General features: G+C 38.4%; 1 protein-coding gene across 4 annotated transcripts in view; it reads right to left on the bottom strand.

Moving 5' to 3' along the window:
- Positions 1-1,198: 1,198 nt before the first annotated feature.
- Positions 1,199-13,125, bottom strand: part of VPS35L (VPS35 endosomal protein sorting factor like) — a 57,095-nt gene continuing 45,168 nt past the window's right edge. For all 4 annotated transcript variants that reach the window (XM_059826198.1, XM_059826197.1, XM_059826196.1 and 1 more), the window contains 4 exons: positions 11,645-11,810; positions 9,742-9,860; positions 2,541-2,687; positions 1,199-1,977 (listed from right to left, as the gene is read on the bottom strand). In XM_059826198.1, coding sequence (XP_059682181.1) covers positions 1,879-1,977; positions 2,541-2,687; positions 9,742-9,860; positions 11,645-11,810 — 531 coding nt within the window. In that variant the 3' untranslated portion in view covers positions 1,199-1,878. The remainder of the gene's footprint in view (positions 1,978-2,540; positions 2,688-9,741; positions 9,861-11,644; positions 11,811-13,125) is intronic.

Raw genomic sequence — 13,125 nt, forward strand, 5'->3', positions numbered from 1 at the left:
ATAATTAGTAGAGTGCTTTAACTAAAATTAATTTTGCTCTAACATGGAAGTAAGCCAAAAGCAGTTTATTAGAGTGGCTATGTTAGCTTCTAAGCTAGATGTTTAGAGTTTGCTTCTGATAACTAACCAGAGCTTTCTGCCTGTCGTTAAGCTATTTTTGCACTAATAAAAACCGTAGTAAAACATTTGAAAGCATTTCTCATGGCAGTCTTGCATCAATAAAGAAACCAAAGTTATACTACGCTTAAAAGACAACAGACAAAAATTGGTGCCTGTATGGGGAAGAGGAACAGTTGGGACATTTGTAAGCCTGCTGTAATAGTTTCCGTTTTACAGAATCTGGAACAACTCTACACTGGGTTTAGAGCAGTACATTTGCCCCTGGAGGGCAATTTCTGCCATACCACAGCTGCTCAGTGTCACCCACTTGGGGGTCTAGAGAGCTCAGAGTTTAATCCCACTTACCCAGTTCATGGTTTATGTTTCCAAGCCCAACAGGAAGAATCATCTACCTGCTGTTGAGAGTTGTTTTATGCAGCTGCAGCAAAAAGGAAAGCTAAATTAAAGTGGGACATGATAACATACGCAGTACTATCATTTCATTATCTATGTGTGCTTTATACAGAATTATTTAAGGAAAGTCAGTATAATTAAAATAGCTATGTACTGAAGGTTGGAAAGGTTCTGTATCAAGTTGATACCACTTCATAATTGTCTTGTATTCTTGCAGTTTTGCTCAACTTACATACATAGTCTGTACCAAAGGGTCCTAGTTCAGTTCTTTACAACCTTAACACAAAATACCTATTTTAGACGTACCCTGCTTCAATAACCACTGAGGAGATGAAAAACCTGCAACAAGAATGGTTTAGTAATTTGGGTGGTATTTATTATAAGCTTGCTAACTCCTTAAATATATGGTTCTAGCAAAACTGATTACTTGTTTAGCCTTAACAGAATAAAACATTTTTATGCAAAAATATATCTTAATAGCCATATAAGGATTTAGCTCATTAAAATACTTACCACTAAGCAAAAGCAGAAATAGATACAAGGTTTCAACGTGGTTCCTTACTGTGGGACAGAAGTGTTGAGAATGAAATTTATTAGGTGTAGTAGCAGCAGTACATGTAACTAAATTCCACAAGGGTAAGGGGATAAATTTGTATACGCAAAGAAACTCCCCCAGAACAAACAGATGAACTGCAAATTGTTTTATTCAGTGATACAGTGTACTTTGCGAATATGGAGTACTTTGCATACATTTCCATTTTCCTTTGCAGACAGCACTTAAAAAGACTCCTTCCATTTTACAAAACACCATTGAACTAAAATGAAAGCATAAACATGTCTGTGAAAATGTATTGTAAAAATTAGAACAGTAACACCTCGGCCATTTTTCTGTTTTACTGGAACTGACCAAACAAACGTTGGCAGCATCCCAAAGCAGAAAGATGACTTAGTAGGATTATTATATTGAAATGCTGCTTTCTACACAGGAGAAAGACTATTCTGCAAGTGGGATGAAGTTTGGAGGCTGTGAATTGATCTGTGCAGATTATCTTCTTCCTTTGTTGCTTAAAATGACAACAGATTAGATTTCAAAAGGCTTTTGCAACAATAGAAGTTCAAAATACCCTTTACTGAATCTAAATCAGCATTTAAAATAAGAATATAGTGGTAAAACTGGAAACAGAAATTCAGGTTAAATTATTGCACTCAGAACAGTTTTACTTTTTACCTGTGTCCAAGTAAACCTGTCACACTAAGTAAAATAAAAATACACTGAAATTCTCCAGTCAAAAATTTAGATCAGTGATTTTTGGCCTCAGCTACATGCTCTCCTGTACAGATGACTCCTTGGAAAAGACGCATTCATCAAGTCCTGGACTGCAGAGGAAGCCGAAGGGCCAAGTCTGTGAAGTGACTCATTTCAGGTTGCTTGCTTTGCCTCTTGATGTATTCTAGTGTTTTCACCTGGGTATGAAAAGAAAGATATTTTGAGATTTTTAGTGTCTTTGTCTTTTCTCATTTCATAGGCCAACATTTAATCTATGTGAAGGTGTTTTAATAGACACTCTCATGATTTTTCCCTAAATTTCACTGGCTACACGAGCACTTGCATTTCTTACTCCAGAGCTCGTTATCATGTATATCTTTCTTAAAGGCTCAGAATACCCACTTTCCAAGCTTCCACCATGCAGTTCCTCCACTAAATAAAAATGCTGTATTTCTCTTAAAGATAGTTTTCTGTACTGAGAAAAAGTTATAGCACCCAACATTTCCAGCTTCCTTAATGTGTGAATTACATTTAAAAGTGCTAGAAAGATATAGACCACTTGAAATAAGAGAAGCTCCTTATTGATTAAGAAGCATTTAAAAATAAGGGGGGTTTAAGGTTATTTAATTATTTTTTTTAAGAGAGCAACTTGTAAAGAGATTAAGTTTATTCAGATCAAGAAAATGTTACCTTTTCCCAAATAAGGACTTGAAAAAGATCTTAAGAACTAAAATTTCTCTGCATTATCTGTTTTCCTTACCATAGTCTTGGTGTCAGCAAAGCCATGTTTCTGAGCAAGATTCCAAAGATTGACTGAAAGCTGGTTTAATTTGTTGTTTCTTAGATCCCCATGAGCTAGAATAGTGTTAAAGAAAGAGAGTGCCAACTGGCTCTGTCGCTTTAGGGTCTATAATGAAAAAAAAAGGAATTCCTGTATTACCGTATAGTCATCCCAAAATATCCAGCATAACCTAAGAGTTCAGAGAACCCGGCGAAAAGTGCAAGGAGCAGATACTCGGTCTGTACTACACAGCAATAACTACAGACACAAGAATACGGGCATAGTTCTCAAGTTCCATTCAAAATGCAACAAGTAGTGATAGTCACGGATCAACCTAAGTTGCTGTAAATAAAATAATTACACAAGACTCCTTCATACCACTTTGGCACAGCACAGTATGTAGCTCTGACATTTTTAACTCAAGACTCCTTACAATTGCATAGAAATCACCCTCACACCAAGGAGCCTTGCACTTACATCACCATGGCTATATATTTTTTAGAAAGACCGCTATCATAAATCTAGATTAATGCAACTTCAGGCTTTTTCCAGCAGTCTATTATACTTTTATTTATTTAACCAAAGATGTTTTTTCCCTGCTATTCTTTCACTGAAATGTTGGTGATACCACTATATGTGCACCATATTTGCAGCTACTTTCCCTAAAATTGCTGGGAGGCACCCTGAAGAGGACTCCTGTTTCATGGTAATCTACTATGGAGGAGCACCATGCCCTTCAGCCTCTATGGAGGTGTTCTGGGGCACAGACAATCCTGCACTAAGCTTACAGGGTGCTACCACCCTGACTTGGGGTGAGTGGAAAACAGAATTAAAATGCTATTGCAGATCCTGCCTATTCCAACAGAGTAAGTTTTAAAAGGCTAAAAGGACGAATTATTATTGGATGCATCTGAGACGTAGTATTTGTTCATACTGCTTTGCTGCAGCTGTCCTTTGTTTTTTGCTCAAGAAAGACCACTGATAAAAGCATAGCTCCATCTTATGCAGAAACCACAGCAGCAGAGTAGTAGTTAAAACTGTCAGCTGAGCACCTCAATTAATGAACTTAATACTTTGCTTCAGCCCTCTCAGCTCAATACGTGTTAGGGTAGCCAATATACAGCGTTCAGATACGAAGTTACAGGAAGAATGAGGCAAAGATTGGGGTAAGAGGAGTGCAGTGATCTCTGTGACTTGTGCACTCCTGACATGATACCAATGCAGCCATGCAGCCTCCTCCCTTTCCCTAAGGGACTGAAAGTAAATTAATTTCCCTTCTCACTGCCAGCAGAAGAGAGGTCAGATGCTATTAATCAAAGAAATGGCACACACTGAGCTACCAGTCCTCCAGATAAATATGGAAAAGGAGAAAGCCATGCCATTAAAGAATTGGCTAACTAGAAAAAAGGACACAGCATGCCCCAGACTGGAAGCATCAGACTGCTACTGTATGTGACCCACACAGTAGATCGTACATGCAGAACAAATCTGACAGATCAGAAACAGTGTGCATGCACTTACACATACATATGCAATGCCCAGAGCTGCTCAAGGCCCCAGGAGAAGTTCCCTAAGCACTAAATTAATTACATGAAACTACCAAGATGACAGCTCTTCCTGTAACAGTTATTTATGTTAGCAATTTCCATCCCAATAGCTCCAAAACCTGTTTATAGGCTAAACCAACAACCACCATTTGGGAGTGTTGAACTGTATTCCCTACCAGATAGAGAAATACAACTGATCAGTCTAGTCCAGTAGTAGTAAAATGAAGAGCAGAAATACAACTCAAAAAGACAATAAAAGGGAAAATAGTTATGCTTAAATATTGCCGTAGTATTTCTCTTGTAGGACTAACATCCTTCAGGGAAAACCAGATATAGGGTGGAGCCAGCTAGTCCATGTTTGGCCACATGATTCACAAGGCATCCTGCCACATCACCATGTATCCTGCATTACCAAAATAACCTATATTACCTATAATTTTTTTTTCTTCCCATTGACCATCTAATGCCTGTGTGTCTTCTTCTGAATACAAACTTCAAAGAGGTTCCTGGGAATTGCTAGGAGGTTTCCTCACAAGAAGTGTGACAGTTAAATTATTGGGCAGAATGCAAAAGCAGCAATACTCCAGTCTGAATATCAACTAGCAAGGTTTTCCAGGCAGTATCAACACAAATACAAAATCCATTCTTTACAATAAGGATGACATTTTGACTAATTTGAAACACATGTACTTCAAAAAGGATCTAGAAACACATTAAAAAGCTGGAAGAATGAAATGCACGCTAACTCTCATTGTATTGGGGTAGGTATAACAGACAGGATTTTGGCATCTAGTCATCAGTTACACAATGCAAAGTGAAGAGAGAGACAGGCTCAGATATGCAGTAAATCCCACCATGTCTGAAAACAAACAAGAAGAGTCAGACAAGGCTTCACATGATGACGAACAGGAATGTTTGTGTAACATGGCACCAACCTCCAACCCAAGGGAGATATCTATGCCAGCATGCTGCCAAGCCTGCTGACATACCTGAGATTGAATTGTGGGTGGCACTCCAACTCACAGGATGTATTCACAGGCAGCAAGGAGAAAGCAACAGCTCAGCTATTTGGCAACCACATACATCATGGGACTAGCAATTCCCACACCAAAAAGAATTGCCAGCCTTTTAGGCAGCACATTTTCCATAATCTTTGGAATAATGCTGATGACAATGAAACAAAGAACAAACTACGTCATCCCAGAATGTGACCCCCTTGTGTCCTAGCCCCTCCACTAAAGTGCAGAGCAACATCCAAATTTCATATAGTGTAACAGAAAAAAACAGGATCTTTCATACAATGGACCATGTAACTTTGTATTTCACAAAATTCTGGCTAGCAATTCAAATACTAATTCCTGTCTTTCAGTGACTTTTGACAGACATCTATGTGATAAGGACACCTTGAGACTTCTGTTAGAAAAGCATTTGTGCATCTAGATAACGTTGCTCCTCTGAAGGTGCAACTAGCCTGCTGCTGCTCCCATGTACAGCTTTAAAATAACTGGCTCTGATATTTGTTAACAGTCCATCTGTGGCAGCACAGAGCTCAGCATGGGCTGTGAGGCTCCTCCAAGGTACTAAATATATCAGTCTAGGTCGAGTCTCCATGATGATATAGCATCTGTTTGCTAGTATTACCTCAAATATCTAGCCCGAAATTAATTCCAGTACTACTGTGATGCTGGTGGTTACGTTCCTGTGACCCATATCTAGATATTCCTAAAGAAAGCCATGACAGGCAACCTTGCCTTTCCTTAAAAGCTCTCATGTGAGGCCCTTTGGGAACTTTTTACCATCTGTTAGTTCCCTGGGAAAAATCACAAGCTGCATGGAGCTGACCAAGTTCTCAACTCTCTCATTACACAACTGTCCTAACATGGGATAAATGAAGGACCTAGCACCAATGGCAGCTGATACAAGTTCATTTATAATAAAAGAAAATAATGATTTCAGAAAAGAAAACACCAAGAACTAAGCTGCAGCTGGGAGTTCATATACCACACAAGAGGACACATACCCCCTATTTCATCACTCTTCTAGCACACTGAGATGGTCAGAAGAGAAAGTGCTTTCTTTTTGATTCAATCCTTGAAAGAACAGTCCAGAACCTCCCTCCAGAGTACTCAGAGTCTCAGTGACAGCTTCTGCTGGCTCAGGGTGCAGTAACACACCCCTAGTTAAGGCAGGTTGAAACATTTTACTACTAGGTCTACACTGGCACTATGGTAAGTTCATCTCTATTTCGAAGTCCTCAATCTATTTTTAAAGCTTTCAATATTCATAGCGCTGCTCACATCAGTTTGATTTCCCTCTAAAATTAATCCAACAAAGATGTGCTCCACGTGGAACTTGTGGTTCATGGAGGACCAGACCATACTTTCCAAAGCCATACTCAGCAATCCTGCCATAGGCCATTAGCAGAATCCTACTGTATTTATTTTGGTTTCCACCATTTACCAAGTATCTTACAAACATGCAGAAACAATGTTTCCAATCAAACTATTTCTAGCTTTAAACTCCACCAGCATGCCAGAGACAATGGTGTAATACAAGGATTAATCTGGGAGTTAGGACTCTCCAACTCTGAGACAAAGAAGTGGAGTTGATATGCACTCACCAGCCACAGTTCCTTATTGCACCCCTCCTCTTGCTGAGCCATCAGCAGGCAAGCTGCAAGCGTGCCAAAACAGGCACGCTCCACCACCTGCAGTGTCTTCTGGAAACTGCAGCAGGTAAGTTCTCTTGCCTCCCTCCTCCCAAAGAGGAACATAATGTTTAACCACCTTTAGAAAATCTTGGCCAAGGACACAAAATTCTTCAGGATCACCAACCTCTTCTCAATTTAAAATATACCCACACACAGAGAACTATGTCCAACTCTGCTTCTAGTTCAGTATTCAAACACAGGTGAAATCAACCGAAGTTTTTACAAGTTTATATAAAACTAAAAATCAGATGTGTTGAAAGGAGAAGCCTCAAGAGCATACCCAGGAATTGCTTTCTACCACTCCATTTTTGATACTTACTATAAAAAGTCCAGTATCTATCATATGGTACACAGGAAGACTGCCATCCTAATGTGGCACTGCCAAGGACACAACAACATGCTCCTAACGTTTTGGATCAGAAGTTGTGTTTGAAGAAAACATACTCTATCTGGACATTTATCACTGAGTGGCAAGAGGCAAGATATTTACATTTCTAAGAAACCTGGAGCATAAGATTAGTCTTCCACCCGCACAGAGGCAGAGAGGATTCACTGATACATGCTCCCATGACCAGAAACAGCTTGAACTTTACCGAACTGTCCAGAACTGAAAATTTCCGTTCCAACACTGTCACATAAATGAAGCATTCTCTAATACTGCAAAAAGACCACGCTGTGTTAACGTAAGATGCATTGTTCTCATCCAAATTGCCATTTTGGTGAAAGCATTTTATTGTGAGAAAAATTTATTTTCCTTTATAGCTTTTAAAGGAAATGAACCAATAAAAATGCAGAATCATCAGAGGCTTGTTCATTTAAATGAGCAGCCAAGTAGATGAATAATAAAAAGTCACCAGCACTGGAGCAATCCAAATACCACAGTGATTTTATGATCGATGCTACTTTAGCACAAATGGAGGTGTCTGACAATATTCTCATCACCTCTATTTCCTCAGCAACAACAGCTTCCTCAAAAAACTAATCATTCTTACAAAACAATTTTTATCTAAATCTCTCAAGGACTTTTACTAAACAAAGCAAAATAAATGCTCCCCCTTTGTAAATAAGGATGGACAGAGGAGTAAATCCAAGGCCACAGAGGCAAAGGCAGGGCAAGGACCTATATCCATGCTGCTTATCTTTAAATCCAGTTTTCCATGCAACAACTGCTTCAGTGAAATAACACTGGATCTCATTACTCTAAGTATTAAGCTTGAAAGCAGGAAAAAAAAAAAAAAAAGCCTTTCAGAAACCACAGATTTCAAGCCCTACAAACATTCCCACCCACATACTCCATATAGGAGTCAGATGTGAAAAATCCTTAATATACAACCCACAGTCCTGAAAACTCTGTTAAAAATCTCCTTCCAATACCCACTTGGACATTCTTAGCTGTGCAAGAATGATTCTCTTCTGCTGTTACTGTTCTGAAAAAGAACTGCTCTTGGTAGTGTTGGGTTGATGGTTGGACTTGATGATCTTACACGTCTTTTCCAACCTTAGTGACTCTGTGATTCACTGTTGTGATGTGTACAATGATGTAGAGGCATCTGAGCGAAGGATTTATTCATCTTACATCTCTACAACTGCTCAAGGAAGAATAAACAGGATAGCAAAAGCAGAGAAAAGGCTAAACTTAGTATAGTGTCCTCCGGGTATGTATCACTTAACACATTCTGTATTGGCAAGCACTACAGGCTACTGTACAAACAGGCTATCTAAAAAATTCCATCAAATTCATCATCCCCTGCCCTCCCATTTCAGTCTAAAAGCTACAAGTTTTCTATCAATATACAGCAGTTTAGTATGGGGTTATTAGGAAGTTGTGGAGGGGTGCAATCTCAAAAAAAACCAGGCACATTAGCAGAACTGTAAGTTCTCATTTTTTCAATAATACCGAAAACATTAGTCACCTGCCTTTCACATACAATCCATTAAGCTATATTTGACCCCTCAGAGCCTCTGAACTCCAATCAAGAAATCCAATAAGCTGCCTAGAGTTTTCTTTATTTTGTATTGAACAAATATAACCCTGTATGAAAACCAGGGTACAGCCAAAACACCTTTTCCCTCCCTCTGCACCTCTTTCCTGACTTCATCCTAGTGTCTGGGATCTGAAACTTTAACCAATTAAAGGTGGTTTCCATTGCATTTTACCCAGTAACAGACTAACTGTGAATTCTCACTTCGCCCCTTACAGAACTGAACATTTCAGGCTACTGTTAACTTAGCTGGCAAAAAAATACGTTTTTTTTAATAGAGAGAGAAAGTTGACAGCCAGAAGGAAACAACAGGAAGGATGGACATGGAGCAGATTTTAGGCGTAACTATACTGCAATCAAAGGAGTGACTGTGGCACCGTCTCCAATTCTCTATCTTAGGCCAATAATTGCAATACCAGCACCATGGAGCTCATTATAGTCAGAAAGTCTCTCATAAGAAAAAAAAAAAAAAAACTTATCCCACACTGAGCATCATATTTCCATAACCAAACTACATCAGGATTCAAGCCGGTTAATTTAAAGCTAACTCTAACCTCACTATGCTGCTCTGCAATCACCATTCTGTACTGCAGCACAATCACATCCTTTGGTGCAATGCCACAATCGATACCAGAGAGTATACCAGCATAGCTTCTACGGCTTGTTGGTTCTATCAGACTATCCATGTACAGCATACAGCTAAGCAGGTAACTTTAGCCTGCATCTTAAAAATGTATTATAATTGCTACATGATCTCTTTTACATCAAGCCTGCCTACGTGATTGACTCACTTTTTAAACAAGTGAAATTACCTAATTTCCTCTTGTTGTAAGGTTCCTGGAGCTTTCTAAAAGACCAATGCCTGGTCAAGAAGGCAGTCCATTTATTCAACTCCAAAGTAATTCTGGGCATATATTGAGTCAAGCTGAGTAAGAACATACCTCTTCTTTTCCAAGGTTTTTCAGATGATCCAGGATCTGTGCTATCACTGTTTCACACAGTTTATTGATTTCAGCCAGGAACTTGGAGTCTCCACCATACAGGGTATCATTGGAATCAACTGCAGAGATGAATTCAAGCTTAGGTCTGGCTAAAGAGCTATGCATTTGCTACTGAAAACACCAGCTATTTATAGAAGACCAGATTTGGAAGTTATAAAATGACCCTCCTCCATGAAACACAAACAGAACCACCTTAAGTGCCTACCACTTGGTTGCCTACTATGTCCTCTTGATTTTAGGAACAAAACACTGAAAAGAATCTTCCAGCTTAAAGCCAGTCCTGTATTCCTGGATGCAGCCAGGTTCAAAAATATCTGCTAGAATTAAATGCAAAGCAACACACAGTGTCAATTTTCACTTTTTCTAGAGAGACAGACTCCCTGCTCCCATCAGTTCAGAAGAGTATGGCCATTATCTTCAACGGCAGCAGGACTGGGCCAAACAGTTTATGTTTTACTTAGCGAAAACAACAAGATTTTCAAAGGAAACCGCATTTTAAGTTTTGGGGTTTTTTTTCCTAAAATAAAACCTTGATTACCTCAAAGTCATGGAGAGAAATTCAGAAAGTGTATTTTCAATTTCAAAGACCTTGAAGGATTTTTTGAAGGGAGACAGCTCTTGAAGTTTTCAGAGCTTATATAATTGCAGTTTTAAACATGTGATTTGCCCTCATTTATTTATAATGTTTTACTATGAAGTAAGTCACAAGAAATTTGTAAGTTTAAGCGTATTCCAGGTAAATGATCCCCTGTTCCCAAGTAAATGTCCTTTTAAGAAGCTAAGGTACATAGTCCACCCAGAAAAAAAAAAAAAATACCATCAACCAACTACAAGGGAAAAAATACTAATTTATGTTTCCATGCTTCTCTCCATTGAAATCTAATTCATTTAAATTTCTCATCTTGGCATTATGCAGGTATTTTGGTCATATAAAAAAATGGAGTGAAAGAAAAAGCAGCTAAACCACATTTCCTTACAGAATTTGAACAGCAGATTTACTATAGAGAAGCTGTTCAACTGCGAACTATTTTCTGTGCTGCTAACTGCAAGAGATATTTTGTCATGGTTGGTTACTCTGACAGACTATTCACCAGAAGAACTGCAGAATATATTTCAGCCTGCCTCTTTGTGAAAGCCCTGTGCAACTAAAAGAAAAAGCCAAACTAACCTAGCCTCTCTGACTAACTAATCTTGCCAGTATGCTTTAAAAGACTCAATTAATACTCTAATTTAGTAACCTCTCTATGATCAGAAGGCAAATACTCAAACTTTAGAGCACATCAAAATATTATTACAAAAAGATTACAGCCATTTTATAAAATTCAAAATCTTTAGAATTTTTTTCTCTAGCTATTCTGAAGAATTTTGTAAGTTACCACCACAATTTCCAAAATTGAAAGCCTGCCTTCAAAGCAGCAAATACATCATTTAAATAATGAAGACAAGGCATTACATTGTGAAAACTGGAGTTGTTAGTAAATGTGAATGAAACACCAACGGTAAGTATAAATCAAGTTGATACTTTAGGCTAAAAGAAAACCCTCCATACATATAAAGTTCTAATATTTACTTGAAAAGTTCACAGTTCTAAGTATTTGCACCAACACCACCAGGAACAAACTAAGTAAACCCCTCTGCACAGATTCACTTTAAAGAACAGACTGTACATCTGTTCGGGAACCACCTCCTGTGATTATTTTAAGTTACGGTATCTGGACCTGCATAGGAAAATAATCCTTTCTGTAAGACTATCATTCATCTTCATTAACTAGATAAGGTAATAACACAATACTACAAATTGCGTGGTGGAACGCAAGGATCCAGTGCCACCCTTATGTATTACCTTTATCTACATGGTAGATATATGCTTCTTGAGTCATTGCAGACAGCAGATGCAAAACATTAGTATAAATCCTGACTTTGTTGTCGCTGTTATCCTCCCAAGTATAATCCTGGATCACATTTAGTAATCCTCGCACAAGAAACAACACTCCTTGTTCTGGATGGTCCTACAGAAAAGAAAAAAGGTAAGTCAAAAACCACAACACAACAACCGCAAAACAAAAACGGGATTTTTTGCAGTCATTCAGGGGTTTAGAGTCACAATATTAGCTCCATAAAAGCAAACACGACAATAGAATTAAAGCTAACAACTACGTTTCTTAAGTGTGCTTCCTGCAAACCCTTTTAAAAATGTTCCAGTTTCCTTCTAAAATGCCCATTTGACCCATAATCATAAACTTGATCTAGGCAGCCTCCACAAACTTTGAAATGCTTTTTTTTCTAGTCACAGGGGAGTAGTACAAAATTGTCAGCTTCTTAACAGCTAAGCCTCTAAAATTAAACACACTGGGTAGATTTTTTAATTAAAATAATGTCAGTAAGCTATAGAAACAAGTATATTACTCATATAATTATGAGTTTCAGAAGAACACCTACACTGGGAAGTAAAAGTTCAGACAATCAACAATCTTTTAATATGAAAGGAATATAATTATAAAGACATCTGCTTTACAGAAGCTATGAGTTTTTGCAAGCAGTTTTAATACTTCACCCAGCTTATTTCAAGCCGGCAGTTGGTGCAATGATACCAACATACGTAGGACAAATCACAGTCCACTGGGGACATTACCTTCTGATCATCTATCCTGTAAAGTAAATAGGAGAAAAAAATTATGGAAGCTAATTTCTGAATCCTGGTATCTCATTGCAAGTTCTTCTTCAATACTGAATCTGAGAGGTTGATCTCCCTCCTTCAATCATGTGTTAATGATCTGAGTAATTTCTCTGAGCAGCATCCAGTTCTGACATAGCCCTCCTTCAAAGTCTTACTTCTGCAGTCAATGGACAGCAACGACACATCACAGTGGCAACTAGCCTTTCCCTTCTAACAACACAGCACCTCCACATTGCTGAACATGCATGGCTTGGGAGGCCTTTTCCACTGGAAAAAGGAGAATACACTGCTCTGATTATGAGGATTTGGACAGCACTATACTGTGTGCTGCTTCACCAAACACATAGTCAAAGAAAAAAGGAAGGAGGAAACCGTAAGAACTGTTTCAGTGAGGAGGAATGGCCTACTTTCTCCAAGAACAAATGAGTAAACCTCAAACTTTTTTTTTTTTTAAACATGCTATGATACTAAGCCAACACTTGCTGGGAAAGAAGAATCTTCTCAGAGAGGGCCAGAGGTGTTAACATGTTAACAGAGGGAGGTAAAATCTTCAAGCGTTAGGTTTCCACTGCAGTGAAATCTTGAGAGTCAGAGGCCTGTCTTTCTTCTTTAAGATCAACAAAATACCTTGGTTATGTAAGTTTTAT

This window comes from Gavia stellata, chromosome 18 (genome assembly GCF_030936135.1).
Source record: "Gavia stellata isolate bGavSte3 chromosome 18, bGavSte3.hap2, whole genome shotgun sequence".
Lineage (NCBI taxonomy): Eukaryota > Metazoa > Chordata > Aves > Gaviiformes > Gaviidae > Gavia > Gavia stellata.